A 20,524-nucleotide genomic window follows, 5' to 3' on the forward strand; every position below is an offset into this window, starting at 1 on the left:
TTTCCTTTGTGATACTTGTGCTTTGAAAATTGCTGTAATGTGTAGCACAGGTGCAACTAACAGTCTATTTTTATTACACATCATATGCCAGTTATATTCTACATTAATTGATAAATCATTTGTCAGGAAATGTCAGAACATAGTAAAAAAAACCAACACCAATTCAGTTTCCCATTTCTGCTCTGAAATTGCAAAAACAATAAATTTATGATCAGAATTACAAAGCAGAAAAAGATAAGACACCACAAACAAGAGTAAGACTGTGAAAATGAATTGAACATTAACGAGGAAACTAGATTTACAAAAGTATTGATAAACTAAATTTAGTTATTTAAAGATGGTTACATTGGTCCTTATGCCAGGAAAAAACAACCTAAAGATCAAGAAGTACAACACAGTAATTAATCTACTAAGCTTGTACATTAAGTGCTCAACAGTAACAGTAAAGCTAAAAATAGTCAGGTGTCCAGAATGTTATTGCTAGTGATAGATATTTGATCAACATATTGCTAGTAGCAACGAGAAAGCTCTCACTAGGAACTGGGGTAAAGAAACACCACCAATGAAGGATCAGTGGCTAACAACTGTGGAAGAAATGTTTTTAATGGAGAAACTGACACATACTGAGACTACAAGAAGCACAACTGGAAAGAAAATGGGGAAAAATGGCTCAATACAAGACTCAAAAAGACGACACTGGACTGGAATAATAATCAAAAGATACACAAATCCTGAAGGCTGTAAAAATGTGTATAAGCAGTTGAAAAAAGTAGAAAAAAGGCTTCCAGACCAAATGTGAAGCACATTTTTGCTGGCATTACTCACTCAAATACGGCTGCTGGAGTGTCCATGGGAGTAATAGTTATGCTAACTAACTGGGGAAGGCGGCTAATGCTAACATTAGTGCTGGAATCAAGTAACAAATACATAGTTTCAGAATTAATCCCCCTCGTTTCTTTGTTCTGTCTCTGCCCAAAGCCGGCGACAAGTTTGTTCTTGTCTATTTTGTATTTGTCGATAGATTTTTGCAACACGGAATCGCCCAAATTTTACTCGCAAATTGAAACATTTCAACTCAGTCGGTTGCTCATTTGCATTACCTGGTGCAAATTTGCATCTTAACATTGACTTAATAAATAATTGACGAAGTAAATCCATCATAGCACACAACTGCTGTGATTAACAGACCCTATTCTGAGGCGATGGGTTACAGCTTGAAAAAATTGAGATACAGTTTCTATTCCCATTCAGCTGTGGCAGACCAAAGTAGCACAAGCAGAAATATCTCCTTTATTAATTGACTGCTTCAGAGCTTCTTTTGAACATATCTATAAAAAAATGTACTGCCTTATCACTTAAGAGTAAGGTCTGTCTAGCAGTAGCTGTGTGCAATAATGGAATTGCTAAGTGTGAAGAGGAGGCAACTTTAGAAAAAGGAACCTGTTTGGGTTAATAAGTGTCAGACTACTAGTGAATTAGTTCTGAGTGAGACCTCATCTTGAATGAGGAATATATTCTGAGTTAGTAAGATTTAATTTGGAGTTGTTTGAACACTATTAACACCTGTAGTCAATAGAATGGGAGGTTATTGAAGGAAAACTCTCAGTTAGTGTCCCGGTAGTTGTGGAATATGATTAAGCAGAATAGGGCATTTGCCTAATAAGTGCTTTATAATGACTAATAAAGAGCCCATAGCCTACTAACATGCATGCTAATAAGCAAGGAGTTAATGGTGAATATGTGTATCTTAATATAAAGTTACCACCATTTTTATTTGCCCCTTTTACACAGAGCTCACACTATAGGGCCGCCCTTCTTTACGCCACCATTGCATTTTTACACAGAACCAAACAACGGCAGAATCATGCTGCTTCAGTCTGTGATTTTAGACAGAATGCCGGCATCTGCAAGCAAAAGAGGTGTGACAGTTGTGACATGTAACACAAGAGCGTCGGCCTCTTCTAAACAATAACAATGGTATAGCATGGCACTAGCAATCATTTACTGTGTCTGTTATGTGGCAGTTGATCTCGTCCTCTGCTCGGAGGGTAACAAAGTCCCGTACCTCATTGTCTCCCCAAAATTTGCAGACTTTTTCAGCCACTGTACTTCTTTGAGTTAGCTGCTAACTGCTATCAGCTGCTTTTCTAAATCTCCCGGTGTGGACGCGTCAAAATGTCAAAACCCGTCCTGTCCATGGTCCAGTCCTGCTGGCTGTCCTTGTAACTCAGATGCCGTTTCAGTGCTGTTACTACCTCCGCTGCCGGCATAAAGGAGAGATAACTGTATCACAGCTTTCTGCGATCGTACCTTTTATAGAGAATGGTGAGGCAGCATAACAGCGTGATATTTCCACCTTAAACAGGCAGTGTAAAAGAGGCCCTTGTCAGAAGGGGCTGAAACAATTATTAAATCAAAATAATTGCTCATTAATCTTATGTTGATTAACTAATCAGTTGATCAACAAATAAATCAGCTCTACAATATAGTCTTCACTGCTACTGGGAATTACCAAAACACTCAGAACACCACAAGTCCTACATTCCTTTATATCACCAGCATCTCCAGAGCTAAAAGTGACTCACACAATTCGTCCTAAATCCCTGTCTGCCCAGGATTTAAGATAAGGTCAGGTTTAGGACTTTGTATTCTGACACTGACATAACAGGACAAGCTCGACTTCATTTTATGCACCACGAGTGCAGAAACACTCTTAAAATGGACTGTTGGAAACATGCTCAGACAGTTGAATGCTCAAACGCTTCATTTATCAATGTTGTAGTTATTGCTCGTGGCAGCACCCGGCTATCTTTTATCTTCTCTGCGTAATGAATACTGACACTATTTTTCTCATTGTTCTCACTTTGATATGTGCGGGGCTTTTAGTGCAGAGAAAATGGGGATGAGAAAAAGAGCCGCTCTCTAACAGGATACAAACTAAAGCCTGTCAATAATTACTTGACTGTGTACAAGAGGTGATAATTACAAGTGCTGCTAATTGTTCACATAAGTGTTTTTTTTAAATCAAGACTTGCCTTTTTTTTTTTTTTTTTTTTTTTAAACAGACACATTTAAAGACTTTTAATTTATTTGATATTCGAGAGAACAGTCATATAATGTCACAACCAGTCATCACACAGACGTGATCTTCCATTCTCAAAGATAACAAAGGCATTTTGACAAGGTCAGTCAGTGAAAATGCCATTAACCCCACTGAATTCCTGTTGAGCTGAAGCAGAGCAGAGGTCAGCCAGTGAACCCGTGGCCCTCAGCAGCAGCAGAGGACCTGATATTCTGGCCCCGCTGCAACCTAATGAAATATGTTAAGGAGGGAGGAGGGGGACGTTTCAGGGCCGGAGGAGGGCAGTCACCCATGCAGCAGACAGACCTTCTGCTGACTTAATTTGTCCCCTAACATTACCCTCTTGTCCAAGTAATCCTATACAAGTACAAGCTGGAGTTTGGTGCACAAGGAGGGCTGCCATTTGTTGTTCGACAGCATTGAAAGGAAATGAGTGGTAAAATTACAGGCCAATTCCTCTCAGTAATGTGGGCTTCACTCAGCTGTCAGGAGTGACCCTAATAAGGCTGACACAAAGGGGGTGGGTGGAGGAGGGAACTGCTCCAAATCAGCCTGTTTCTCCCCCAGAAACGAGCAAAGAGAGCGATCACGGCTCACACAGACCCTGATATGTAACTTCCCTGTGTGTAAACAAACGATCATGCATGGAGAGTCGTCTCCGTTTCTTGTGTAATTTGCTTTCCGCCACAGGGAAATTTGTTTGGGTTGTTTTGTCAAGGGCTTTCCATGTTTAGACAGACTTGGCGTTGACATCTTTGTCCCGACAGCTTGAAAATTATTCCTGGGATGAAAGTGTGCAGATAAATTCAAATGGCTCTCAGCTTTCAGCATTGAAACTTAATCTTAATCTCATTGCATCACCCTTGAGCATATTTTTATGATATTGCCAAGAAATTCTGTGAATTTCAAGAGACTTTATTAAGTCGTCCAGTGGAAGCAATATGTTGTGATGGATGTAAAATGACACAGCGCGAGTCAAAAGAATATTCTGCAGAGACGTAAATTGTCAGTAAACTAGATCATTAATACTTATTTTAAAACAAGGTTTCCTCGTCTGAAACCGTTTTCTTTTTTTCAAGCAACTCAATGGATGTGCAGTCAACATATCAATACATTATTTAATGAGTCAGATTAATAAGTTGCCTAATGAGGAGAAACTGTCATCTGAACAAGCTACATTTCTTTTAATAAGAAAATATGTCTACTTGTGTATGCAAGAGGGCAGAGCTGATTGTTGTACTTCTCCATTGTGCTCAGAAATAATTATTATCTTTGGAAACCAATCAGTACAATTTAAGGAAAGAATCAAGGAGAGATGATAGTATTGTAATAATGATGTAAAATGATTTCCAAACGTCTGCCATTGTTAGAATAATCCAGGCCGTGTTTACCTTAGACTTTCCAATAATTTAATTTCAAGGCTCTGCATTGAAAACCCTTTTCACTGATGCTGAGATGAGGAATAATGTAATACAATAACTCACTTCCTCTAAGCTACACAGCGTATACACACTGTGAAAGCCTTTTAACAGCATAAATTTAGCTTGCCTTCTTGAAACAGATTAATTAAACATGAAGCGCTGCAACACCATTTCTTTTTTTCTTTTTCTTTTTTTGAAAGCAGCATTCCCATTTGAGTTAAGATGCATCCACATTTCTTTGAATGTCCTTGAGATGTCCCACATAACGTTCAAGGAACCACTTTATTAGCATTCACAGAAAGTATCGCGGAGGCAGAGATCTGAGGTGACCCAGAAGCCAAGGACCACTCTGACAGGATTACAGAGCTCCTTGGCTTCAACATGGGAGGGTGGCCAGAAGGACGCCACTCTCAGGGAAAAATCTCATGCACAGAGTCTAGAAAAAGGCTCGCCAAAGATTCAGTTTGAAGCAAAGAAACTGATGAATTCAAAATTGAGCTGCTGGCCTATAAGTAGGTACTACAGGGTTTTCTGTAGCATGTCTGGCAGATCATGTTGAACACATTGGTCAATAGAGGATGGTCACTCTGCTCAGGGCTGAGTTGTGGCTGGTTTTGAGGCTCATGTAACCACTGTTCATACTGTGGAGAGTTTTATTAGTAAACTGTAACTTCACAGTGAGTGCTGAAGGGTTACTTTTGGTTCCAAAGGTACCATACAGAACGTGTTTTGTGGAAATGGAGCTAAAGTGGGTTCAATTTGGTATTATTTTCTCCTTGATTGTTGTTGTTCAGCACTTGCACATGTTGGATTTGAGGGTCGGTCCTTGTGGCATTTGTCCCACCCCTAAAAAGTGACTGTGACAAACACAGCTTTTTACCTGAAGTTGGACATTTTTCAACTCTTAGCAACCAGAAAAATACACCAAATGTGCAGCACTCAGCACAGAATTGATGCTCAGCACCTAAACATATAAGGGGGGAAAAAAACAAAACATGAACACAGTGGTTGTCGTGGTCGCTTGCCCTCCCCTGCAGTAGGCCTGTCAGTAGCATGGTATTGCAATATTGCTGTAATTGGGACAGCAACAGTGTTAATGCTCAGTAAGATTGATGTCCATATGATCACTGCACCTCTTCTCTTCACTTTCACGTTTATGAAGCAACGTGTTTGCAACCCTACACTCTGCTTTTCACCAGCAGACACCTGTGAGCTGTAGTTCAGGGAAATATAGGTAACTTCCCAAGAAGAACCTGATACAAAGATTTATGTTTCAACAGGACAGTGATGCGTATCTCACAGCCGTATACAGCACAGCTTTTCTTCAGAACAAGATTGTGAAAGTCCTTGATATGTGAGCCAAAGGTCAGACCTGAGTCATTTTAAAGAAAACCTTTGCAGGGGCTTGAAGATGGTCTTTTGAGATACTCCTGACTCAGCTTGAGTAAATCCTGGGGAAGAATTACAGGAAATGATGTGTCAAACTATAAATTCAAGATGACCCAGAGGTGGAATCAGTGACAGACTTTGGTTGAAATACCAACCAAGATGTCGGCATCCCCAGCATATATTTAAAAAGTGTCACACCTAATCATTACGGGTCGTTATATCGTCAAAAACTCTTGGAATAAAACGCAGTGTCGTTAGAATTATATTTAACTTGATCATTTAAGCATTTTAATGTTCTTTATTTTGTCACCTCCATCTACATGTAGTCTTGAAGTATGAAAATATAGTTCTTTGAAGGAATCGTTAGACATTTTGGGAAATGTGTGTGTTGCTTTCTTGCAGTAAGAGTTTGATGAAAAGATCAAAACCACCCCCATGTCTGTTAAATATGAAGCTACATGCAGCAGCTGATTTTAGCTTAGCATAAAGACTGGAAACGAGAAAAAATAGCCTGGCAAGGTTCAAGTATTCTCAACTAACTCTTTGCAATAAAAGCAAATAAGGATATTTTACAAAATGTTGGACTGTTCCTATAAGAAAAAATGAATTTTTCTTTTAAAAAAAAGTAGTTAATAGATACTGTCAGCACAGAGGAAACTGTAGCTGGAGTCCTTTATGGAGTTTCTATGGGAATAAATGATTTGTATACATAGTTGTATTTCCAATATTTTCTTTATGTACCTTTTTCAACTTTATTTATGTATCTCAATTTTTACTAATATTTAAGGATGGATTTCTGAACAGCTTTGGTATGTAAGACTTGTATATGCATCACGGGTATGGCGACTCAGTTTAAGAAAGAGGCACTACCTCGAAATGTTACACAGCATTAAAATCCTTCTACCAGGGGCTTTTTGGTAGGCGGATCTATTTGTTTTCCATTGTGCCAGATATTCCTTGGATCAGTGGTTCAAGCGAAAACGACCTTAGCAGACAATGAAGACATTTGAGAAATTGCGGAACAGAACGAATCAGTCATAGAGTGAAAATAATTCTCAGTCCACATGTCACAATGTTTTTATTGGCCTGACAGACCACCACCATCTACAAGACTGCCTCCTTTAAAAGGTAGCTACATTTTTTTAAGATTACGACGTCCTCTACTGGCGCCTTGTTTGTCATTGTATGAATCTTTTGACTCTGCCCTTTAGTGCCATCTATTGGCTGTCCAGCCACAGGGTCCAGATTTCTCCTTAGTCATTACTTCAAGGTCCACACAGTTTAATACATTTAGCGTCATACTTGGCCATGTCATTTAGCTAGTGTGCTGTCTCTGTCAAATAGTTGTTGGTTAGTCACTCACTCTACAACACAAAATGGCACTTTAAAATAAAAGCTCTGTGCCGGAAATTTAGGGTACTTAAAAATAAAATGTGTTTTTTTTTTTTACAAACTTGACACATTTGCGAGTCACTTGCTGTCCATTCAGAATGGACCTGCGACCCCCTTTTGGACTGCAAACCACCAGTAAGGAACCACTGCCTTAGATCCAGCATCCATTCCATTGGACACTGGGATGAGCATGTGTTTCTTTGCCATTGAAAACTATGCTCTTCATTGTCACAGCGACTGAATTGAGCAGACAGTCTGAAGCTAATTTAAATCATGAAAGACCTTTAAAGAACTCATGGTATAATTTCTCACCCCCCTCAGGAGAGAAAGCAGGGATGACTATATCCTGCACATCATGAAAGCCTACTCATTCATTTGCCCTGCCTTGATTTACATCCTGCCACCACCAGCTGCCAGAGCCATTTTGTGTTGGAGTGTTTGGAGAGCTTGGGGAGGGGGGTGGGGGGGCTGTTGAAGGCGTTTTTAGAAAAGGTCTGTGTTCTTTTAATGTGACAGAAATCTGAACTGGAGAACCTCTCCTCGACGACATTTGCAGACGGATCTAGCCTTGACCAAGCGCTCGTGCTCCGGGGCCGTAGAGTGAGGGAAGAGACTTGTGGCAAAGTGTCAGCAGGTTCCTGTAAACATATATAAATGCCTCATACACTCGCTGCTTTATGCCAGAGGCAGCAGGAGAAAAATGAGGTCTGAACTGTGACTTGTGTGTGGGAGGGAAAAAAAGATTGTAAGCCGGGGATGGTTATACCATTGAAAAGAGGAAATGAGGGTGAGGGTGAAGGAGAGAGGGAAAATGGGGTGAGCAAGAGAGGTTTCCTAAGCTAATAAAATGCTCTGAGGGACGGAAGCTGCCAGCCAGCATTCCTGTGCCATTAGATAAGTTAGCTCGCTGCAGCCTCCAGTTTCTCTGCAGTGCTGAAGTGGCAAGCTGAGGTCACCACCGGGGAGTGAAGGGGGATGGTGGGGGCAATAAATTCAGAATGTTTTTGTGCACGGTCGTTGCTCCTAATCCTCTGAAGCTGTTTGCTTGATGATTTACTTTTGAATTTACGTGCAAAAGCTGCAAATTAATTCATCTGTCCTCTGCTGTGCTGTCCACTCTGTGCTGTGATTTCCTGCATTAGCATGAATTGTATTTACTGCAGTTAAATTTTTATTTTTTATTTTTTTTAAAAGTGCAGTTTTAGTTTGGTAAATTTTTGCAAATGTGCGTACGTGTGACATTTTAATGACAAGCTGTCGCCAGATGAACAGTATTTGGTTTCCTCAGGGGGAGACATACACAGAGAGTCGTGTGATCCTCTGGAACTAATTTTAGATTTTAAATGCGAGGTCAGGTATCGCACTCAGCGCAGGTCGGATTGTGTAGCTCACACCGAGTGCTACCAAATTCACACTAGCCAAATGGCGACACAGAAGCTTCTAAGTGTGACAGATTGCAGCAATACCAGTGAAGTCAAGGAGCTTCTCTTGGACACTCAGTTACAGTCTGTCACACTGAAGCGCTCACGTTGAATCGGTTTAACCCAGGAGCTTGTTTATTTGTTTTTAAGAAGCTGTACTAGTCGATCCATATTCTCTCCCCAAGGTAGTACATTCCTGGGCTGCAGAGTGAGATAGAGGACTGCAAAAAAAAATTACTTGCCTCCAAATAATTCTCCTTGAGAGAAATCTCTTGCACTGTGAGTTGGCTTATTTAAATAGGGTGTTGAGCGAGTATTCCCCGGTAACCTCGGTGCGATCATTCATAGTGAGACCTTCTGCCAGTATCTTAAAAAGGGTCTACAATACTGACTGCAGTCGAGTCTGTTCCAAGTCATTTAGGAGATATCAGTCAGTCTTGCCCCTACGGCTTTACTGTGTGAAGAAGATTAAAAAAGGAGCTTTGACTCGTATAACTATCTTGCATGTGACACCCTTTAGCAAAGATCAACGCACTGATGCAGCAGCCACGATGCACTTTGGTGCAGTTATATATGAATCTCACTGTAAAATATTCACTATTGAATATTTTTTTCTGTGTAATCTGCTTTTTTGTCGTACTCAATGGGATACTTTGCTGATTTTCAGCCGGCTTTGTATCATAATAATGTGGGTAGTATGTGTAAATGAATTAAGGTAAACTTCCCTCCATATTACCAGTACCCAGATCTCTCTGCATTTTGGTTGTGGGCATAAATTTGGGCTTTGGGGAACAGTGATCAACATTTCTCACCATTTTCCGACATTTTACAGACCAAACAACTAGTCTAATGATCAAGAAAATAATCGACAGATTAATGGACCACGAAAATAATCGTTAGTCATTGTCCCGCTCAAGTGATGTTGCTCGAACTACAGATTGTACTTTTGCATTTTTGTATGTCTACCACCATGGACACAAAGATTGTAGAAGCAGATCGACAGAGAGACCCACCCTATCTCTTTCTCTCAAACTCAAACCAAACTCAAATCAAACTGTAAAACTAAGCAGTGTGTTTCCTGTTTCTCGTCTAAAATGTTTTCAGAAACATATTTTAGCTTACCGTGCAACTGTAATTTGAGATTGTTTGTTACCGGCATGGATGTATAAAGAGAACTGGATACAGAGTTCATTCCTATGAAAGTTGTTCAGTGGCACATTACCAAGATCTTCCACATTGTTACGCACATAAAGTAAGAGTACTAGACCTCCACCAGCCATGCGGCTAACTTCCAGTTTAGTGCTCTGCTAACTTGAATGTGGATAAGAATAATTTAATCGTGCAGCTCTTCTAGACTTTTGAAATGTTGTTGTTGGACCAAAGAAGATCACATTAGTAGACGAGTCATTTCTAGGGTTGGGTACCAAAAGTCGGTGATTATATGGAACCGGTACCTATACAACCGATACCTACTGGACCGAAACAAAACGCACATTATGGTGCCTCCTTTCGGTGCTTTTTTTTTTAATGCTGTGTCTCCCTCTATTGGACGTTACACGTAACAGAATCATTCATTCATTCGTTCGTTTGTTGAGTGTATATTATTATTTAAAGGCACGCTAAGCACTGTTGGGTGTCACTTCTGTTTATGTTCAACAGTGTTATCAAACACAACGGAGCTAGCTCACGGAGGTTGTAATATGCAAAAAAATGTATCCACTGATTCACAGACATCTCTTTCATAATGTAAGTCTATGGGGAAACGTCTACTTTGGGCCCAATAGCGTTACATGACAGACCCAGAAAATGTAATTCCACGTTTGGCCGCAATTAAGCATTTGCTTCAAAGCCCAGCGCTGTTCCAGGGGCTTGGTTACCAGTCAGCCGCCATATTATTTTCTGTGTCAAAAGGGCCAAGCTTTCATTACAACATCCACCAGCGGGCGCATTTATTGGTCTGGTGCGGTGCAGTGCATTTTGGTAGTTGAAGGTTCTCTACCTCTTGAGCAAAAGCAAATGGCACAGCCCTTTTCCTTGGTTTTCTGTGGTAATGGAACACCAATGTCAAAAGTATTTGTGTCTTTCTACTGCATAGACAGCCTAGTTTCCAGCAGTGAAATACTTTTTTAACACAAAATAAATGACCTATTTGTCTCCTTGTCTCACAGGCATGCTGGTGGTCAATGTTACTTGGAGAAACAAGACGTATGTGGGCACCCTGTTGGACTGTACACGGCATGACTGGGCTCCCCCCAGGTAAGGAGAATTCTTCTGCGGTTGAAATAAAAAACAAACAGGTGACATTTAAACAAGCGTCATCTATTGTGCACTTCCTCTAATAATGGGACACGATTTGCTTGGTGTTATTAAAACTGAAGCTACACACACTGATTTTGCATCGTATCTGCACTTTACAAAGAATTTAGTGTCATGCAGTGTAGTTGTAAATGTCAATGTAGAAAAGGACTCATGGTTTCCATGAATCATTGATGCAGTCTCTCTATCCAAGCTGCACTTGGTCTCTTAACCTTTTCATATTCTGTGTGATATGAATCTGTTGTAGTAGCATCTGCTCGAGGATATACGGCCTGATGCACAAACTTGCTTGTGTGCAGCTGATGGACCTTCCAAGTCCATGTTAGCCTTTATCTTGTGTCTGGGGAAACAGGATTCATTGGCAAACGGCTGACGTCCCAGGAGGTAGCAGTGGAAATAGAAAGCTACTCTTAACAAGCCAGATTGCAGAATCCAATTATTGGACTAATAGCTTTTCCTCAACACTGTGTAACATTCTCCATCTCAAAGTTCTGCAGTTTCTCAGATCAGTGTTATGTGGGCGGCAGCTTAAGGTGTTTGTAATTTCTGGCTATTTGCCTTTTGTTATGCAAAATACCCAGGTTGTGTAAAATACACTGCCAAGCACTTGCTTTGATTTAGAGCACCGGCACTGAATCTAAATGTAAATATAAATCTATATTTGAAATGCATGGTTAAGTGCAATAGAAAAAAAAATCAAGATTAAAGCAGCGCTAATGGAAAACAAGGAGAGGTTGTATCACACTAATGTATCACAGTATATCACAATAATGTTCAGTAAGTGAGGTTTGCACAGTAAGAGAGGTTTGCCGGGCTGTGTTTTGCACCAAGATAGTCTTACAGTGTGCAGCACAACTACATTAGGGACACACCATGAATAATTCAGAAAGCTTTCAACGGACTGAATATAAACTTGGGCTTGTAATGAGTCTAAATTCCTCTACCACTGTCAGACTACGGATGTATTCACATCCCCTGCTGGGGTTGAAATTGTTTGGAGAGACTTGCAGAGGAAGCTGTGAGTCATACCAGCCCGGTGTCTCTCTTTGTCACAGATTGCTAACCTTCACTGCTGTGCAGAAAGATAATTACATTACTGTTATGGAGAGATAAGGCCAAACTGCTATTTTAAGTATTTGAATGCCTCTGTGTTTTGATTACAAAGCAGTGAGAATATTCACTGCTGTCTTTTCAAATGATGTTTACATGCCTTTGGTTTGTCATGTGGCTTTGTTTAAAGTGCTTACTCACTTACAGTGCACAAAATATCAGATTGGTATGTTGTGAGAGGACAGGGACAGAACAATGGTGTACATATTTTGATATCATAGCCATTGTTTATCATAGGGTCTGGACTCAAAAGGACTTAACCCCCCTGAGTATTTTCATCATTGGAATTACTGTTATGACTTTTTTTTTTGTTTGTTTTTGAATTTCCTCTGAGACAATGTGTAATTGTGCCGTGTAATTTGGCATACCAAAATAGTAAATAACAGTGCATGTGAGAATCCCAGTGAAAATATAAACAGACCTCCTGTAGAACAAATTTAAGAAAAGCAGAGCCTACAACCCATGTACTATGTCTTGAACAGAGATAAATAATAATGCCCAAAGACAGACCTTTTTTGTTCCTTGTACCTTGAGAATCAAATGTTTTGGTTCTGTGTCGTTACCTAGCAGATAACGAGGGTAACAGGGGTTTACAGAGTAGCTGTGAAACACATCTACACCTCCACATAAAAGGTGTATTTAACAAAAGATCGCTTGTCTCATCTTGATTACACACAGGTGTGCTATCCATAACACTGACTGCACAATGACAGTTTAGGTGTATGATTGTTAAGGGGTCAAATACTTGTTTTTCTTGTTGTGTTTGTACTTAACTAAGATTAGTTATAGAGTACTGTTGTCAAGAAACATTGTCAGTGAAAAGAGTCAATGACATTCACACTGATTTAATGTTGAAAACGTTTTATTGGTATCATTCAGTCCCCACAGCAATATTTTTTAAAGGTATACTTTGCAAGATTGTCAGTTATTGTTTGGAAACACGCTTGCCAGTGAAAGTGAAAGTAAAAGCCAACCCCAGATCCACTCTCATTTGGCATTTCCCCTTGCTGTATTTGCTTATTGTATTTGTATCTGTATTTGTGTGTCTTCGATGCCTGCTGCTTACGGTCTGGCACCTGGTCACTCCCTTTTTATAAAGCCCCGACCTCACCGAAGCACTGTGGGGTTACACGTCCAGAAACATCTCAAACACAGAAGATAAGAAAATTAGAAAATACAGGCAGAGAGCAGTCTCTTCAGATAAATTTACTGCCACATACTTTAAGTGGCTCATAAGTGATGATTGAGAGGGATTACTTGAGTCTATACGTTGTTTTATAGGAAAATCCTGGAGAGTATGTCTTTAAGTATAAATGAATAGCTGTATGTCCTTTGTATCGTCCCAGAATCTGAGTTGTTTTGAAATCAACCACTGATGTGCTATGAAGTCACTAATTCTTAAACATGATTTTTGCTACTACTGCAGGTTTTGCGAATCTCCCACAAGCGATCTAGAGATGAGGAATGGCCGTGGTCGAGGTAAGCGAATGAGACCGAACAGCAACACCCCTATCAACGAGAACAGCAACTCGTCAGACAACAAGGGCACCACCAACAACAAGACGCGTGCTGCCTCTAACAGCAAGGGCCGAAGGGGCAGCCAGACGCCGTCAGAGCGCCGCACCCCACCTAACAGCAACACAGAGGACATCAAGGCCAGTCCCTCCTCAGCTGGAAAACGCAAGACCAAACCAGCCTCGGACATGGAACCCAATTCCAGCTCAGAGGACACCAAAGGCAACAAACGCATGCGGACAAACTCCAACAGTGGAGGGGTGGGACCAACAGGTCTCCCTATTCCTTCTATTAAGACTGAGCCACTTCCACCTCCCCTCGATCGCAGCTGCCCCTCTCCAGTTCTTATTGACTGTCCACACCCTAACTGCAACAAAAAGTACAAGCACATCAACGGTCTCAAGTACCACCAAGCCCGTGCCCACAATGATGATGACATCAAGTTGGAAATAGATGGAGACAGTGAATATGGAGAGGACTCCACTCTCCACCCTGAACCAGGGAACTGTAATGGAGCATCTATCTCACAGAAAGGATGTCTGTCTCCGGCACGTTCAGTTACTCCAAAAGGCAGGAACTTTGATGCTCAAAGTCCTTCCCCATCTCCAGGCAAGTTTGGTTCAAAGCAGAGTAAAAAGAAAATTGCTGAGACAGATGCGGAGATGGGAGGGACACCGACGGATGGATGTGAAGACGGGCCATGCCTCACTGATGAGGCCAGTAACGATGGTATAGATGATAAGAGAGGATCAGACAAGTCTAAAAAGGCTGGCACAAAGGCTGATAAAATGGCCCAGAAAAACATGAAGTCACCACGACCTGTTGGCCCTGGCTCGACAGCAGCCCAGCAGATGTACCCTTTTCCTCCTGGAAACCCAAATTCTTCCCCAGGGCTTACCCCAATGATACAAGGAATTCCCAAGAGTCCCCAAATGAAGGGCGCACAGCCTAAACCTCCTGTCATTGGAGATCCTGTCACAAGTAGCTCCAAAGACAAGAAGAAGAAAGACAAGAAGAAAAAAGATGGCGGGAAGGAGGCTGACAGCCCCAAGCCTCCAGGAAAGGGAGGGAAACTGGAGGAAGGAAAGCTTCCATACCCTGAACCTTCTGATCAAGGAAATAAGGGGGAAGGACTCCTCAATGGTTCCTCAGATCCTCATCAGAGTCGCTTGGCCAGTATCAAGGCTGAGGCTGACAAAATTTACAGCTTTTCTGACAATGCCCCGAGTCCATCCATTGGCGTAGCCAGTCGGATAGATGGCAGCGGGATGCCACAGCCCCTCACGCCACTTCACGGGGTGAACCAGAATGGTGCTGACAACTCTTCAGTAAAAACCAATAGCCCAGCATATTCAGACATTTCAGATGCTGGTGAGGATGGTGAAGGGAAACTAGAAGGCGTCAAAGTCAGGACAGAGGACCAAGGCGTCAGGGAAAGTGTCAAAAAGGCGCTCTTTCCAAACCAGACACCCAACAAAGATTCCCCGTACTATCCTGGCTATGAGACGTATTACTCACCCAATTATGTGAACCCCAGTCCTGGTGGGCCCAATCCAGGCACACCAGTCGCTGAAGGTCAGGTTAAGATCAAAAGGGAAGAGGAGCAGGACCAAGCTGAGGAAAAAGTCAAGGTTGAGGTTCATGAAGACCGCAAACCTGACAGCAGTGCTCCCAGCCAGCAACAGCAGCTGCAGCAACAGCAGCAGCAGCAGCAGCAGCAGCAGCAACCCTCAGTCATCCAACAGCGATCCAACATGTACATGCAACCTCTTTACTACAACCAGTATGCTTATGTGCCCCCATATGCATACCATCCTGATCAGGCCTACCATAACCACTTGATGAACACCAACCCAGCCTACCGGCAACAATACGAGGAGCGGCAGCGACAGATGGCAGAACAGCATCGCGCTGAAAAGAAGTCAGACGTGGCCATGAAAGAACGAGAAACCTCCATGAAGGAGGAGTGGAAACAAAAAAGTCCAATGCCACCAAGCCTCTCCAAAGCCCCAAGTCAGTCAGACCTTGGAAAGACGCCGCAGCCTCCAAGCAAATCTAGGGACTCACCCTCTGAGCCCTCCTCCAAATCCCTGGGAAGCATAAAGGGGGAGGACCCAAAGTCCCAGCAAGCTGAGGGGCTAAAGATGAAGCTGACTGAAGGGGGGCACCATGGAAAGGAAGACTCCAAGCAAGCACTGGAGTCAAGAGGTCAGGCAGGGATGGAGCAGGCCATGTGGTACAGACAGGTAAACGCCAATCTAGTATAACAGTGTTAGAATATATATGCTTGTCAGTCTGTTTTAGAGTTATTCCTATATGTAGATTCTTATTTGTGCTGACATGGACCTTCTTTCCCGCCTGCAGCAGTACCCTGAGAGCCAGAAGCCCCAAGCAGAAGAGGAACACCAGCAACAACAACCTCGATGGAAAGATGAAAGGGACAGAGAACGGGAACGCGATCGTAAATTAAAGGATGACAGGCCCAGACCCAAGGACAGTCAAAGTGGGCCCAAGGAGGACGGCAAAGAGGGCAGTGACCCCAGAATCACTTCTGAGGAACACCGGGCCATGAGCAAAGACTCTCGTTCTAATCCCCACATGCAGTTCTCATCACCACTAGCACAGCACCAAGGCTACATGCCCTACATGCATGGTTACCCCTATGGACAAGGCTATGACCCCAACCACCCTGGATATAGAGGCATGCCCTCGGTCATGATGCAGAATTACCCAGGTATGACATTAGATTAATTCCACATCTACATATGTATATGAGAGACATTTGTAAGATAAAGTTGTCCATTATGTAATATTCTTTTGGCTAATAAGTTAAATCATTAATTGGGTGCAAATCATCCATGGTTTCTTTTGATCAAATATATGTCAGACTAACATGAGCACTGATCTATAATGGTGATGATGATGATGTTGACCCAACCTACATTTTAAGGTGTGTACAATGGCTTTTAAATTAGATGGAAAGGCAACATAACATGCATTGCTTTTTGAAAATACAATGGCTCTAAGGATTGGTTCTCGCAGCTTTAGATTGTCTGTATGTTCCAGTCTCAGCAGGATCTCAAGTGTTTTGTGATTTCATTCAGAACTGACTGAATTGTCTGCACAACAACACAGATGTTGTTTGCAGCAATTTTTGTATTTCACAAGAAATCGCTTTTATGTTTAAGAATAGCAAAGCAGCATGAAATAATTGCAATTATTTGGTGGAGGTTGATGGGGCCAAAACACAGCATGGAAATAATGTGCATGGAAGTTAGAGAGGTCAGGTCAATTAAGGGTTGATTTTGTGGTTCTGAATAAGATTATTGTATGTGGAAAATCACATATAGTTGGGGGGAAAATGCAGGCATCTGTCCATTCAGAAGTTTTATTGCAGAAATATTGAAGGGTTTTGCAATATCCACAAATTCTTGGAAGGTCATATATATGTAGCCCAATGCCCAATGAATATAGTATATGTGTGGTTAAAGTGTAAGAAATAAATGCTAGTATTTAATCATACTTCATGTGATTGACTACCATGTGTATCAGACATGGCAACCCAGCTACTGATAGCTTACATGGAGAAAAATGCCGGTCCTGTAGGAAAACATAGGTATTTTTTTAACCTGGACCCTATTTCCCATTTTTTGTGTGTCAAAGGGACTAATGGGAACAACAGCTTTTTGAATTGGTCCAGCATTGAGAGAGAGCGCTGCAGCTGGCAGCTGCAAAACAGCCTGCAATGTAACCACTTGGGTCGTATGGCAACGTCAATTTACATCTAACAAAAGTACTTGTTTTGTCACTGACAGGCTCAGATTGTTATTCTTAGTGTCTGACATTATGGAGAGGATCCCGACAGAGATAGACCTTTTTGTTAAAGAGCAAGGTCCTTTTTATTTAACCAGAAACAGCCATAAAAATCACAATCACCAAAGCCACCAGACTCTATTCAAATATATTTTATATATATATATATATTTCGTTATTGTGGAACACACTTCATTGATCGTTGACAGTAATTCATCCAGTTAGATGTGAAAGTTGATTGGCTCTATACACGCTAAAAGTACAGTTTTTTTTAAATTGAGTCTGGTGAGGTTAATGATAGTGATTTAAAGGTTGTTTCTTGTTAAACAAACAGGATCTTACTCTTTAACAAAAAGGTCTATCTCTGTCGGGATCCTCTCCATAATGTTGTCAGACACTTAGAACAACAATCCAAAGATATCAGTGGCAAAAACAAGCACTTTGAGACATACATTCACCGTGACGAATGCCCAGAGTGGTTACATTGCAGACAGTTTTGCCCTGTTGTTCAATACTGGACCATTTTGAAAAATTGTTGAGGGATACAAAAACATGAGGAAAAAATGGTTAAGCCACTTTCCCTTTGTAAATGAAAAGGGCCCAATGTGTTCGACCACATTGCTGGATCTACAGTGTGTGTTTTTATTTTCAAGATCAAAATGATCCCATGTAGAGAAAACATGCTGGTACTGGACTGTTGCACAGTCTGTACCTGGATGTTGCCCTATTAATTTGATGATGTGACATTTTGCCCTGAAGTCAAAAAGGACTCGTTGGCGACCTAAAATCAATCGTGTTGACCATTCAGCTTGATTGATGAGTGCATTAATGAAGAATAATCAATCATCACTTGTCAAATTTGTATTCCACCTAAACCTGATTTTAATCCATCAATATTCTCCATCACTTTTAGGTTCGTACCTTCCCGGAGGCTATCCGTTTTCTCCGTATGGCAGCAAAATAGCCGGAGGTGAGGAAGGCGGCGACAAATCTCGCGCCAGCCCTACCGTCACCAAAACGACAGCGGACTCCAAAGCCCTGGATATCCTGCATCAGCACGCCAGCCAATACAAGAGCAAATCCCCCACAGTGGGTGACAAGCCACCCCATGAGAGGGAGCGGGAGCAGGACAGAGGAGCCGGTGGAGACAGAGATCGGGAAAGGGAGCGCGAGAGGGAAAGAGAAAGAGACGTGGACCGACCACGCTCCTCGCCCTCGCAGCGCATCATGCCCTCTCACCACCACCTGGGATACCCCCTGCTCTCAGGGCAATATGACCTGTCCTACGCCACAGGTCAGTCAGTCCTCAGTCGTCCTGCCTCTGCTGTTTGACAGAGGATTCACCACACTAAATGTTATATATGTACTTAATCAGGTACTATGTATGCAAAGTAGATTAACTTCAATTAAACAAGGCCCACAGTGCAGAATACTTAATGTTCGTAGATGCAGATGACCAATCAGCGAGTTAAATTCAGAACCTAAATAGAAAATATCACTGATAGACAAACATTTTCCAACTCGCCGTAGGTCTCTCCTCATCAGCTATTGTTGCCAGCCAACAAGCAGCAACCCCCTCCCTCTACCCACCACCACGGAGGTGAGAACGGTAAGACCCCCTTTAGTTGGAGAGACTCTCAAAACACCGATGGAAACACACAAACGTGCAAACATGACAAATGCAGCTGGCAGACGTGCTTCACATGCAGCTGTTGTTAAAAATATTTAGGTGAGCACTGACACATGATAAAAGCGTTTGTTTTATTTGATTTAAGGTGAAGAGAACACACTGCTCTCTGCTCTGCCCTCTCAACATTTATGTCGCAGACTTGGAGGCAGCAAACTGTAAAGAAAACAAATCATGGCCAGACAAAGCTCTCGCCACTCTGCTGCAATCTAGTACAATATGCAGTGCAGCATTTAGCCCCTCAGCTCATCCATCCTAAGTAGGTCCTCTGAGGACAAGTGGATCATAGTGGAGATAATAGAGATGTGGAATGAGCCCGCCATGACACAGAGTCACAGCGGCCTGCACTGACATCTGGTGGCAGGTGTCTGAAATTACACCTGACTCATTTGATAAATAAATGACTGGTATTGAATCAACTTTATGATCATATTGGAGGAAGTAGCTTGTGGTGCTGTTGAACTCAACTGCATTATACATCGAGATGTGTCCATAATTTAGCTTCCCTTCACTGATATAGTTTATTGCAGTGCTCCTTTAACTGGCCTGGAATTGAAAAACTTCAGCGTACTCAGTCTTTTAGTACAGACTTTAACGCTCTTTTACTTGTTTCTAACCTTTAATGGTTTGCAGACTCTGTGGTTTTATAATCCTTCATGAGTTCTTCGATGCTTCACTGCTTGCTTTTTAAATACGCACAAGTATAGCACAAAGAAATGGGCAGTGCAGCTTTTGTTAACTATGCTCCAGAATTATGGAATACCCTACCAAAAGCTATAAGACATGCAGAATCAGTGAACATTTTCAGACGACAGCTGAAAACCCATTTTCTTATTAGTAGTATTTTTTTTAATTATTTTATAATTATTCTTACTGGTTTCTGTTCCTTAAACCTTCATTCATATGTATTTATAATAAACTGTCTTTTTATTGCCTAATTTAGTTGTCGTTTTGTTTTAATGTGTTTCATTTTTATTGTGTAGCACTTTGACCTACATCTGTTAAAAAGTGCTCTATAAAGTTTTTTTTTATTACTATTATTATTACAGTTATGTAAATTGGATCGACAAAATAATAGAAACACATATTATAGTATAATACAGTTAAAAGCACCTCTAACTACATCCTCTAGTATAATAATGAAGTGTAATCAACACCCCTCTGAAGCAGTTTCAGCATAAAGTGAACAGTAAACTTATATAAAATAGAATATGTTTACAGTTTATGGATGACTTTCAGAAATGCCATAAAAATATACTGCATTACAAGTAAAAGTATTAAAGTTTTTTTTCGCAAAATGTACTTAAAGTATCAAAACTAAAAGTACTCATTATTCAGAACAGCTGGTTCGAGAATTGAGGCGCTAAATTATTGTATT

The 20,524-nt window shown here is 41.4% G+C and overlaps 1 protein-coding gene across 2 annotated transcripts in view; it reads left to right on the forward strand.

Moving 5' to 3' along the window:
* LOC126396394 (zinc finger protein 609-like) overlaps positions 1-20,524 on the forward strand; it is a 113,985-nt gene that overhangs the window by 88,341 nt on the left and 5,120 nt on the right. Inside the window, exons 4-8 of one of the 2 annotated variants that reach the window (XM_050054430.1) lie at positions 10,874-10,961; positions 13,558-15,892; positions 16,011-16,380; positions 18,373-18,753; positions 18,990-19,068. In XM_050054430.1, coding sequence (XP_049910387.1) covers positions 10,874-10,961; positions 13,558-15,892; positions 16,011-16,380; positions 18,373-18,753; positions 18,990-19,063 — 3,248 coding nt within the window. In that variant the 3' untranslated portion in view covers positions 19,064-19,068. The remainder of the gene's footprint in view (positions 1-10,873; positions 10,962-13,557; positions 15,893-16,010; positions 16,381-18,372; positions 18,754-18,989; positions 19,069-20,524) is intronic. The other variant, XM_050054438.1, reaches the window with a different exon arrangement.

Source organism: Epinephelus moara, chromosome 1 (assembly GCF_006386435.1).
Source record: "Epinephelus moara isolate mb chromosome 1, YSFRI_EMoa_1.0, whole genome shotgun sequence".
In the NCBI taxonomy this organism is placed as follows: domain Eukaryota; kingdom Metazoa; phylum Chordata; class Actinopteri; order Perciformes; family Serranidae; genus Epinephelus; species Epinephelus moara.